The sequence below is a fragment of the Mesocricetus auratus genome, unplaced genomic scaffold (genome assembly GCF_017639785.1).
Source record: "Mesocricetus auratus isolate SY011 unplaced genomic scaffold, BCM_Maur_2.0 Super-Scaffold_100007, whole genome shotgun sequence".
Classification (NCBI taxonomy): Eukaryota; Metazoa; Chordata; class Mammalia; order Rodentia; family Cricetidae; genus Mesocricetus; species Mesocricetus auratus.
Genome location: NW_024429191.1, coordinates 71,969,939 through 71,982,412, shown reverse-complemented (window position 1 = coordinate 71,982,412; position 12,474 = coordinate 71,969,939). Strand labels below are relative to the sequence as shown.

Here is a 12,474-nt window from a genome sequence, read left to right as displayed (position 1 = left end):
CTGGACTACAGAGTGAAACCTTGTCAAATCAAAACAACTGGGTGTGGTGGAGCAGGCCTTTTAATTCTGGCACTTGGATCTCTGACTTCAAGTTCAGTGTAGTCTACATATTGAGACTCTGCCTCAAAAAATGAAAACAGGAATCCCCCACCCCTGAAACTGGGGAAGTAGCTTAGTTGGTAGAGAGAATGCTTGTGTGATATGCATGAAGCCTTGCGTTCTATCCATCACTACATAACTGGGCATAGTAACACTGTAATCCCATCACTCAGGAGATAGGATCAGAGGTTCAAAGTTACCCTCAGCTTTATAGTTTGAGGCCAGCCTGGACTATACAAGAATTTATCTTTAAAAAAAAAAGTGAAAAATGGAAAATGCCCATCTTGTTCAAAGGTTCTCAGAAGGGATGGGGAATTGTAGCTGGGTGTGGTGGCAGACGCCTTTAGTACCAGTACTTGGGAGGCAGAGTTCGAGTCCAGCCTGGGTCTACAGAGTGAGTTCCAGGACAGCCAGGGCTACACAGAGAAACCCTGTCTTGAAAAACCAAAAAGAAAGAGGGAATTGTGAGAAGTTGTAGCTACCCTCAAAAAAGAAAAGCCATGTCTTCTGTAAGCCTGGGATGGATCATCAGTTGGTGTCATATGAAGTGGTAGAGACTACTATTACAGGGTAGGGAGGTATGTGACCTCACTAAGGGGTAAATGGTAGATAGATACTGTAGTTGGTTTTTTTACTCTTTGGCTCTTTGGTGGCCTACCACACAGCTCCCAAATAAATCACACAGAGTCGTTTTCTTTCTTATAAATGCCCGGCCTTAGCTGGGTGTTGGTGGCGCACGCCTTTAATCCCAGCACTTGGGAGGCAGAGGCAGGCGGATCTCTGTGAGTTCAAGGCCAGCCTGGTCTACAAAGTGAGTTCCAGGACAGCTTCCAAAGCCACAGAGAAACCCTGTCTCGAAAAAACCAAAAAAAATAAAAACAACCAAAAAACCAATCGTGTTTTAGTCAGGCGAAGTTAAATGCAACATAAAAGAAGGCAACACATCTTTTCACCGTTAAACAAATGTCCCACAGCACAAATGAATGTAACACATCTTGAAAGAATATTCCGCACAGATACATTCAGTGAATTTCCAGACTCAGGACAGTTGACATTTGGTAGCTCCAAAACCAGACCCTGGTGTTACATGCCTATAATCCTAGCATTTAGGAGGAAGAGGCAGGAGGATTGCAGCAAGCTTGAGGCCAGACTGGTGTAGTCCAGCCAGGACTACGCAGTGAGATTATCTCAAAAAACTAACCAGCAGACCAACCAGGTAAACAGTGAAGGAAATGGCCCCAGAAAGGGGACTGGTGCCAATCATTGCCAGTGATCCTAGGCTGATGCTCTGTTAACTGAGGTCTGGGATGGGATGGTGATGAGGTTATTAATTATCCACTTGATTACTTAATAATGAGCCACCATGATTAACCTCAGTTCTGAGGTTAGCAGACTCTGAGAGAGCCTCCTATCTGAGGCTGTATTGGTGTCAAAGAGAACATGAGAGAAGGGCTAGCTGGTTCCTGAAACATAGCACTCCTTGGGAATCAGAAAAAAAAAAAAAAAAAAAGAATGTAGGCCAGGGTGCCCAGTACAAAGCCTGTATGAAGGGACTTTAGAGTATAATCATTCATCTTAATGGTCAGAAAGCAAAAAGATGTCCAGGTGAGCAGCTCCTTAGCCAGAGGTGATGGAATGGAGTTGGAGGAGGGTTTTAGACATTTTGACTCATCTGGGCTGGGCTCAGTGTTTTGGGCAACACTCTAAACCTCTTACTGGGGATGTTCAAGGCCCCAGCGTGAGCTCTAATCCCACTGGGAGAAGAAGCAGCTGGTTCTATCTATTATTTCCCTCTGGACACAGAAATGAAGCAGTGACACGGGTGGGGACCTTTAGGGTGCCGGTGGTTTGCAAAGAGGACGAGAGGTGAGGAGTGTCTGCAAGCTGACTGGCAGGACTTCTCAGAGTATAGAATCTGTTTGGAATACTTAAGGCCTTGTGCACGTTACACTGGTGGGCCTACCACAGAGCTCAATTTTAAGTCCTCCCCGTCCTCATGTAGTTCAGCTGGTCTCTAATTCCAGGGTTGCCAAGGATGCACCACCGTACCTAGGTTATGTGGTGCTAAGGGTCAAACCCAGGGCCTTGTGTATGCCATGCAAGTCCTAAAAGAACTCCGTCTTCAGCCCCTCATGTACATATTTCTCAAAGGTTTACTTACTTTTTTGGTTTTTCAAGGCAAGGTTTCTCTGTGTAACCCTGGCTGTTCTGGAACTCTCTGTGGACTAGGCTGGCCTCACACAGACCTGCTTGCCCCTGCCTCCCAAGTGCTAGAATTAAAGTTGTGTGCAACCACTGCCTAGCTTAAAGTTTTATTTTTAATTTTTTGGTTTGTCGAGGCAGGGTTTCTCTGTGTAACAGCCCTAGCTACCCTGGAACTCACTTTGTAGACCAAGCCATGAAAGCATCTGCTGCCACTCCTGTTTACTATTGTTTACATGTAGGTGTGTGTGTGTGTGTGTGTGTGTGTGTTGCTGGAGGGCACTTGGACTCGGAGATGAGAGGCAGCAGATCCCCTGGAACTGGAGTTACAGTTGTGAGTTACCTGCGTGGGTGCTGGGTGCTGAACTCAGTTCTTTGAAAGAGCAGCAAGTGCTCTTAACTGCTAACCCATCTCTCTCTGACACCTTTTGTGTATTTTGAGATATAGACCAGGCTGACTTTGAACTGTGTAGCAGTGGCTGTCCTTGAACTCCTGCTCCTCCTACCTAGAGTTACAGGGTATCTGTCATCTATCACACCTGGCTTTGCTTCTTTTGAAGCAAATTGTCCAGGCAGGCCTTGAATTCTTTCTGAAGCACAGGCAGGCAGTCAACTTTTGGAAACTCTAGGCTTGCCAGGAGTGGCTCACGAAGAAGCGGGTTGTGCTGGGTGGGCAGCGAGCCCAGTGTCTAGGTGGGAACAGGATGGCTGATGGAAGCTGGAAAGGTAGGTGGGAGACAAACAGGAGGGGGTAGATCCTGGTGTCAAAAGGTATGGGTTACCTTAGGAACTGGAAAGTCCTTCTGAGACACAGACTTGAACAGATGGCCTTCTGAGGAGGGGCTGAGGGACAGACTTGGCTCCTAGGGAAGCTGTCATTTGGATTGCTAAGAACTGAAGCAGAGGGGAAGGAATAGAGGGTTGATTTTCAGAGTGGGAAGGACTTGGGGTACCCTAGGGTGGTGAGAGTGCTGCTGGGTGCTGGTGCCCTAGGGAGGAGTGAATGAAGATGACTCCAGTGATAAAGAATTAAGGACCAAGCCGGGCGGTGGTGGTGGTGGCACATGTCTTCAATGCCGGCAGAGGCAGAGAAGTAGAGAGGCCGAGGCAGAGACAGGTGGATCGGAGTTCGAGTCCAGCCAGCCTGGTAGAGCGAGTTCCAGGACAGGGTCCAAAGCTACATAGAGATCTGTCTCGAAACACACACACACACACACACACACACACACACACACACACACACACACGCACACACACGCACACACACACACACACCCCGCCATCACCACAGGGTCCAAAGCTACATAGAGATCTGTCTCGAAACACACACACACACACACACACACGCACACACACACACCGCTATCACCACCACCACCACCAAAAGAATTCAGTACCATTATGAGGCCCCTGGTGTTGGAGCTTGTACTAGGCAAAACGCAATACTTGGGTGGGGAACAAATCACTTCCTGCCTCTCAGTCTCAGAAGCCTTGCCAGGCAAAAGCGTGCACCGCGGGCTGCTGGGCGGGGACAGAGACTACTGGCAGATTAGACCGGCTGAGCGTCCCGGGTTGGGCAGCGGGTTCTTCGGGGTGTGGCGTCCCTTGTCCCGCCCTGCGCCCCTCCTCCTTTTCCCCCTCTCCGGCCGGTGGTCGCTCAGGTCTCAGCTCCCATCGCTCAACGCAGGCACCAGCGGACCAGTCGACTTTCGGTAAGGCTGGGATGCACTCTCCACCCCAACATCTCCCCTCCTCAGGCTACCACGGTCCCCTTCCTGGGCTTCTTGGGTGGGGAAGAAGTGCCCGGAAAGCCACGTGTCCTCCGCAGCGGCGGCGGCGGGAGCCCACGTGGCCTCCTGGGCCGGGTTGGTTTGGCCGGGCCTGTTCGACTACTCTTCTTGCCCCAGCAGGACCATGGCCAACCTCGAGCGTACCTTCATTGCCATCAAGCCAGATGGCGTGCAGCGTGGCCTGGTGGGAGAGATCATCAAGCGTTTCGAGCAGAAGGGGTTCCGCCTAGTGGCCATGAAGTTCCTTCGGGTAACTGCCCCTAGCCTTCCCTACCCTTCTGTTGTTGGGTCCTTGGTGTTTTGCCCCTTGGCCAGTGGTTTGTCCAGGTCGCCTTTTGGAGTTGGAGTCAGGCTTCTTGGCTGATTTCGCTCCCAGGAGAATCCTTTTGACCTCCGCCCCTCATAGACGGTGGTGGCCGGCTGGCCCCTTCCCAGGCCCGGGAGGACAGATGCCCTTGGGAAGGTTAAGCGGAGGTAACGTGATTCAGGCCTGGCTTCTCTCTGGCTGAGTGTCCTGGATCTGTCCAGGTCCTGTCCGTCTAGCAAAGGGTCTCCACTCTTCTTGTGTGTCTTCTGGGGCAGCAAGGAGTGGCGACAGCCTGAGGCCCACAATGTACAGTCTTGCAATCTTTTGGTGCTTTAGCGGAAACTTTGGGATCATAGAGGTGTTAAGGATTAATCCCTCCATGGAGTTGGAGAGCTGAAGGTATAGTTCATTTAGTATAGTGAGTACCATACATGAGGGCTTCAACTGGATCCCCAGCCCCACATAAACAGTCGGGCGTAGTGGCAGGTACTATAATCTCAGCACTTGGACGGTGGAGATAAGAGGATCAGACGTTAAGGGTCACCCTTGGCTAACACACCCTGACACCCAGACTAAAAAGGAAAAAAAAAGGGCTTACCTGTCCCCCCCCCTCCCGTTTTTCCGAAGTAGTCCTGGCTGCCCTGGAACTCTCTGTAGACCACATTGGCTTCGAACTCACAGATCCGCCTGCCTCTGTCTCCTGATTGCTGGGATAAAGGCATGCACCACCAGTGCCTGGCTAAAAGGTTACTTTTATTTTTTTTATTTTTTATTTTTTTGGTTTTTCAAGACAGGGTTTCTCTGTATTGTTTTGAAGCCTGTCCTGGAACTCACTCGGTAGACTAGGCTGGTCTCGAACTCACAGTGATCTGCCTGTCTCTGCCTCCCGAGTGCTGGGATTAAAGGTGTGCGCCACCAATGCCCGGCTCAAAAGGTTACTTTTAAAGTATAAATATCTTCTGAAATTTAACAAAGGGCATCAGTTTAGTTCTTGGGACTGGAGAGAAGGCTCAGTTGTTAAAATACTTTACTCTTCTTGAGGATGGGTTCAATTTCCATCACTCACATGTTAGCTCAGAACTGCAAGTCCAGTTTTGGGGATCTGGCACCCTCTTCTGGCCTTTGTGGGCAGAAGGTAAGCAAAGGATGCACACACGCAGGCAAAACACCCATACACATAATTATTAAAAAACAAAACACAATGGGGCCAGGTGGATGGCTCAGAGGTTAAGAGCATTAGCTGTTCTTTCAGAGGATCCATGTTCAATCCCCAGCACCCACATGACAGCTCACAAAAAAATCTGTAACTCCAGTTCTAGGGGATCCTATACTCTCATACAGACATACATGTAGGCAAAAACACCAATGCGCGTGAAACAAACAAAATAACCAAACCAGGAAAGCTTCTCAGGAGCAGAGGCACGCAGATCTCTGAGTTTGAGGCCAGCCTGGTCTATATAACAAGTTCCAGGGCTACACAGAGAACATGTCTCAAAAACAGAACAAACAGGATTCCGTGGAGTTGGAGAGATGGTTCAGCAGTTATGAATACTTGTTGCTGAGGCCACAGGTTTGATTCTCAGCACTGGACGGTGGCTCACACCATTTCTAACTCGGTCCAGGGGACCCATTATCTTCTGGCTTCCTGGGTACCAGGTACAAATGTTTGTTCTTTTTGGTTTTTCGAGACAGGGTTTCTCTACAGAGAAATACATTGTTTTGGAGGCTGTCCTGGAACTTGGATCTGTAGACCAGGCTGGCCTTGAACTCAGAGATCCGCCTGCCTTTGCCTCCTAGTGCTGGGATTAAAGGCGTGTGCCACCAACACCCGGCTCCAAATGTTGTTATCTGGAATGTTTGAAGGTTCACTTGACCAGGGGAACCTCGGAGGTGATCTATTATCTGACACATTCAGCCAGCACTTCACGAAATCTTGCCTCAAACCACTTTAGTGTTATATATCCTTAACATCACTGACAATGTGAGTCTTCTGTGTAGCCCTGGCTGTCCTGGAACTCGTTCTGTAGATCAGGCTGGCCTTGAACTCAACAGAGATCTGCCTGCCTATGCCTCCCAAGTACTGGGATTAAAGGCACACTACTGCTACCTGGCTGAGTCTTATTTTTTAAAGGCAAGATCTCTGTCCCATGCTGGCTTTAAACTTGTGATTACCCCTGCCAGTCTCCCAAGTGCTAGGATTACAGACATGAGCTACATGCAGAGTTTGTTGTGTAAACACTTGCTCTTTTTGTCTTTTTTTTTTTTTTTTTGGTTTTTTGAGACAGGGTTTCTCTGTATTGTCTTGGAGGCTGTCCTGGAACTAGCTCTTGTAGACCAGGCTGGCCTCGAACTCACAGAGATCCACCTGCCTCTGCCTCCCGAGTACTGGGATTAAAGGCGTGCACCACCAACGCCCGGCTTTTTTGTCTTTTGCATGGTGTGTGAATGTGTGTTTTGTCCCATTCCGTTTGAGACAGTTTCTTGTTCATTGTTGTATATTCCAGGCTAGTTGGCTGGTGAGCTTCCAGGAAATCTCCTGTCTTTACCTCTCATCTCTGGGTGGGAGGTTCTGGGGATTCAGACTGAGGTCTACAAGCCTGCACTTTATCCTCACATGATTCCTCATGGAGTCATCCTCCTTTTAGTGACTGGTGCTGGCTGGGTGTTGGTGGTGCACGCCTTTAATCCCAGCACTCGGGAGGCAGAGGCAGGTGGATCTCTGAGTTCCGAGGCCAGCCTGGTCTACAGAGCGAGTTCCAGGGCTACAGAGAAACCCTGTCTCGAACCCCCCCCCCAAAAAAAAAACTGGTGCTGAAGAGTGAACACAAGGTCTTTCATGTGCTAGGCATTCCCAGCTCAAGGGTATCTTTATGATCAAAAGGGTTTTTTTGGGGGGGGAGGGGGAGGGATCCAAGACACGTTTTTTCTGTGTACCTTTGGAACCTGTCCTGGAACTAGCTCTGTAGGTAAGGATGGCCTTGAACTCCTGCCTCTGCTGGAATTAAAGGCATGCGCCACTACTGCCTGACCGCCAGAATAGTATTTTTCTGCTGTAATGGTGTCAGTTTCATAGGATGGAACCTTTTCAATGTACTGAAATACCAAACCTGGAATTAAGAACCTGAAATATGGGATCTATCCTGTCTGCCAGGCTTCTGAGGAACACCTGAAGCAGCACTACATTGACCTGAAAGACCGGCCTTTCTTCCCGGGCCTGGTGAAGTACATGAACTCAGGGCCTGTGGTGGCTATGGTGAGTATTTGTGAGGGACTAACGGGAATTATTACTCTGTCCTCTCTTTTGGGACTGGCTTTTGCTGTGTGGCCCAGGCTCATCCAGAACTCTGTCTACCTCTTTCGTGCTGGGGTTGTAGATAGGAAGGAGTTAACTAGGTGTGTGGGAGGGGAAAGGAAATCAGATTCTGAAAATCTCTTGGACTGGACAGAGTTCAGTGGTAAGAGCTCATGCTGCTCCTGAAAAGGTCTGTAGTCAGGTTCCCAGCCTCCCACCACCTGTAACTCCAGCTCCAGGGATCTGATGCCTCTGCAGGCATCAGTATAAACATGTGCATGTTTGTGCACACACATAACTAAAGATAAGTGGCGGTGGTGGCGCACGCCTTCAATCCCAGCACTTGGGAGGCAGAGGCAGGGGATCTCTGTGAGTTCGAGGCCAGCTGAGTTTTCTAGGACAGCTAGGGTTATATAGAGCTAGAGCCTAGGGCAAGTCTCTAGGTTTTCAAAGCACTGACTATGTCTGACAAGTCCTTTTGACTGCAGTGTTTCCTAGATCTAGAAAAGTATTTCTAAGTATGTAATCTGTAATGCAAAAGTTCTCTGGCCCTGCACTACAGGTGCAGTGTCTTCTGGGTGGCTTTGATGTCCCCTAGGGACATAGAGTATAAGGAAAAGGCACTGAAATTGTTTAAGTGTACTTTCAGTTCCTAGACTTGTCCTTTCCTTCTTCCCCTGCAGTATCCTTTACAGTTAACCCTTTCCCAGGGAGGCCCTTCCACTCATCACTGATTTTTCCCCAAACTTTGACCTTTTTTTTTTTTTTTGGTGACTGTTTATCCTCAAGTTGTGTCTTTTCCTATGTTCTACTTGTTCAATGAATTTAAAACATCGGCTCTTGCTCTCTGCTGGGGTTATCGTACCACAATGTCAGAAATCAGTGTCCTTAATGGTTCTGTAACAGTAATTGTCTTTTCTTCTGTCAAGGTCTGGGAGGGGCTCAATGTGGTAAAGACAGGGCGAATGATGCTTGGAGAGACCAATCCAGCTGATTCTAAGCCAGGCACAATTCGAGGGGATTTTTGCATCCAGGTTGGCAGGTAAGTGTGTGTGTGATGTGTGTGAGCGATCCCCCCCCCCCCAGGGTTTCTTTGTATAACAGTCCTGGCTGTCTTAGAACTCACTTTGTAGACCAGGCTGACCTCGATCGAACTGAGATCTGCCTGCCTGTGCCTCCCAAGTGCTGGGATTAAAGGCATGTCCTACCACCACTAGTCATAATAACACTTATAACACTTAACTCTTAGTGGAGTATACATCCTTTGGGGCATATCCCAAGTTTAGGAAAACCTGAACTTAATATAAGGTAGAAATTATCACTAAATACTTTCCCCAAATTAGGGCTGGTTCTTGTCTGGCTTTGATTTGGAGGCTTGCCCACTTCTTTTTTCAGTAATTTAAGAAAGATGCTTTTTTGGCAGTAGTAGCAATCTTGGGCTATAAATACTCTTGAAGGGAAGACTTTAGTCTAAGGCTTTTTGTTTGAGCACCTTTATAGCTTTTTTTTTTTTGGAATGACATTTAAAGATTTTTTTGGAGTGTTTTGTTTGCATGTATGATGTGTGCTCTGTGTCTAGAGGTTAGAAGAGACTATGGGATGCTTTAGAACTGAGTTAAGCATGGTTGCAAGCCACCATGTGCTCTTAGTGGATTTCAGTTAAATGTTCTATTTACATTGAAGGTTCAGTGTAGTGCCTCATACATTCTAGACCAGCATTCTCAGTCCTACAGTTGGTTTTGGGATACCTGGGGTAGGGAAATGTAATTACTGTCTGCCCTTTGGTGTTACCTATTAAATGGACTCTGGCACTTTAAAACGATGTAACAAGTGAGCTTTCTTTTTTTAAGGAATATCATTCATGGTAGTGATTCGGTGCAAAGTGCAGAAAAAGAGATCAGTCTATGGTTTAAGCCTGAAGAACTGATTGACTACAAGCCTTGTGCACATGACTGGGTGTATGAGTAGAGGTGAATAACTCTGGGTCCTTTCCCGAATTACTGATGGATCCCTGGACACAGCTCTTCATTCCACAGAATGAATGGATCATCCTTTCTAAAACAATAAAGACTAAAAAAAAAAAAAAAACTTTGAAAGTGGATAGTTTCCTGTGCTCATTTGCTAGGCCTAAAAGTGATTTTGTCCCATGACTATGATGGAATTAAACAAAGCAGCGTTGTTTATTTATTTTTCAGGACAGGGTTTCTCTGTGGCTTTGAGATTGTCCTGGAACTAGCTCTTGTAGACCAGGATGGTCTCAAACTCAGAGATCCGCCTGCCTCTGCCTCCCGAGTGCTGGGATTAAAGGCGTGCGCCACCACCGCCCAAGAGTAGTCTTATTTATGATGAATAATCTGAATCTTCTCAGAAACAAGCTAGAGATCAAGACACTTATGAGGGAAGGTACTAGGGGAGAGTCAAAGTGTGACACTGACTTTTTAAAGAAATAAACAACCCAAATTGCACTAGCTTAATGTGTATTAATGTGAAAACATAATGACATTGAACCAAAGCCAAATAGGCCAGATTTGTCTTTGTTGCTTAGGAGAAAGTCTCAAGACAAAGTTAAAAGGATACCACTGGAACAAAGGGTTAAAGAACAATTATGTAGTTTCAGCCTGAAGCTTGTGTCCTGCAGCCTTATGCCCTTTCATCAAAGACTGCATGTTTCTAAGTGCTTTGTCTGGTGTACAGACGTCAGAAGTGGGTGTCTGATTGCCTGGAACTAGATTTATAGATGTTAGCTGCTACATGGCTGCTGGAAAGTATTGAACCTGGGTTTTCTACAAAAAGCAAGTGTGTTTAATCACGGACTCTTAACATGTGCCCCTGTGATAGGATGCCTATGCACCGGTGTGGGTGACCTCAAATTGGAGGTAAAAGTGGTTGAGTTGCCCACTTTGGGTACTGGGAGCCAAACTTGGGTTGTTTGGAAAAGTAGTGTGGTTTTAACTGCTGAACCATCTCTGCAGCCCCCTTGAGTAAGAGGATTTTTTTCTAAGGCTCATCACCCATCGGCATGGGGTATTTAGTGTATTCTTGGGAGTCTAAAAGCACAGTTCCATTTTTAAGCCTAATCTTCCTGTAGTATTTGTGTCTCTCAAAGCCTAGCTTAAAACACAAGTGCCTGCTGAATATTTAGAAACTGATAAAGCCTGGGGTTGGTGGCTTACATTTATGTCTTGTCACTCAGAAGACTGAGGCAGCAACCTGGGGCCTCACAAGAGAAAAGTTGGTGAAAACTGCCATTCCTAGCTAAGACAACAGAGTTGTCCTGGAACTCAGAAGTCTGCTTGCCTTTGCCTTGTAGGTGCTGACATTAAAGGTGTGCTCCATCATTATTATCTGGCTTTTTTTTAGTATCCTTGTACACTGAATACTGACACTGATGTAACCAATACGTAACCTTGTCTCTGCCTGTCTGCACACAGCTCCTAAACCAACTCCTTTGATGAAAAGTGTATGCTGAGAGGATGGAGGGAGCTTCAGGACACCCCAAAAGGAGGGTAACGGGGAACTAAAGGTTGAGCTGTCACCAGTGGCCAAACATGCCCAATCATGTCTAGGTAATGACATCCAGAGCAAGCCCAAAGGACAGAGTTTGGTTGCATTCACATTATTCCTGTTTAGATGCTTTACCTTCTATGTTGTATCCTGTCTTTTGTGATGTTAGGGAATCAAATCCATTTATTGCCTCTTTACAGTGCCAGAACCCTCTCTCTTAAAAACAGCAAAAAACAACAACAACAACAACAAAAAAACCCAAAAAACCCAAATAAAACAAAAACTGCATTTATTATGTGAAGGCACACATATGATGTATCTTGCAGGAGTGAAAACCAGAGGACAGCTTTTGGAACTACTTTTTCCTTTTACCATGTGGAACCTGGGGACTAAACTCAGGTTTTTAGGCTAGGTGGCAAGCACCTTTACTTGCTGAACCAGCTTGCCAAGATACCCAGCTGGTATTGGAATTCTACTTGGTGGGGGGAAAAACTCCACACATCTGGTTCAAATGGGGCTAGGGACATGCCTCTGGTAAAATACTTGCTAGTGTCCCTGAGGCCCTGGGATGGATTGCTGCTACTTGGCACAAACACGGTCACCCAGAGTATGGACTCCAAAGCCCAATGTTCTAGACTATTTTTCCACAAGTGATATACACTTAATTATGCGATTGCTCTGGGTTTGGCTCTTTTCCTGCCCGGCAGTGAAATCTCAGCTCAAACACAGCTTAGGATACAACAGGAGCAAGAGGACACTGATTTGTTGGACAGCAGCAAGTTCCGCGTCACAGTATCCTCTTCCTTTATTTTGTATTGTGACTATCCTTTGGGCCATGTAATGGCCATCTTGGGGAGTTCAGTTGTGCCCTCTTGCTAAAGGATCATCCTATGCTCATCTGTTTATGTTCCCTCATGGACTATTGGGAAGTGTTGCTCTCTGGCCCTGGTACACAGTCATTCTACCATCTACTGTAATACTAATTGCATATGGCCTCAGGGAGAGGTTAGAGTATACAGGGCAAGCCTGACTAGTTCAATTCTCAGATGACCCAGTGAAAAGAATCAGTTCCTGAAACACACACACACACACACACACACACACACACACACACACACACACACACACACACACACACACACACACACACACACGATTGATGTCATAACATGAAGGGGAGAACTGATTTTTTCAAGTTGTCTGACCTCCATATGTACACCACAGCATATCCACCCACACTCCCTAATAAACATGTGTTGAAAAAATTGATAAAATAAAGC

The 12,474-nt window shown here is 46.9% G+C and overlaps 1 protein-coding gene across 2 annotated transcripts; it reads left to right on the top strand.

Moving 5' to 3' along the window:
• Window positions 1-3,853: 3,853 nt before the first annotated feature.
• On the top strand, window positions 3,854-9,789 carry LOC101838863 (nucleoside diphosphate kinase B). Of its 2 annotated transcripts, none has more exons than XM_005075827.4 (5): window positions 3,854-4,013; window positions 4,212-4,341; window positions 7,550-7,651; window positions 8,620-8,732; window positions 9,541-9,789. In XM_005075827.4, the coding sequence occupies exons 2-5, from the start codon at window positions 4,216-4,218 to the stop codon at window positions 9,656-9,658; spliced, it is 459 nt and encodes a 152-aa protein (XP_005075884.1). In that variant the 5' UTR covers window positions 3,854-4,013; window positions 4,212-4,215; the 3' UTR covers window positions 9,659-9,789. The 2 variants fall into 2 exon arrangements, with proteins under 2 accessions (XP_005075884.1, XP_021086169.1); XM_021230510.2 differs by having other exon boundaries at window positions 3,867-4,013; window positions 4,209-4,341.
• Window positions 9,790-12,474: the final 2,685 nt, after the last annotated feature.

What these genes read in the sequence shown, in the direction of transcription:
- LOC101838863 (XM_005075827.4), top strand. Translation starts at nt 4,216, where the DNA reads ATGGCCAACCTCGAGCGTACCTTCATTGCCATCAAGCCAGATGGCGTG. An exon ending in TGGCCATGAAGTTCCTTCGG is followed by an intron (nt 4,342 to 7,549) that starts GTAACTGCCCCT and finishes CCTGTCTGCCAG; the next exon opens with GCTTCTGAGGAACACCTGAA. An exon ending in CAGGGCCTGTGGTGGCTATG is followed by an intron (nt 7,652 to 8,619) that starts GTGAGTATTTGT and finishes TCTTCTGTCAAG; the next exon opens with GTCTGGGAGGGGCTCAATGT.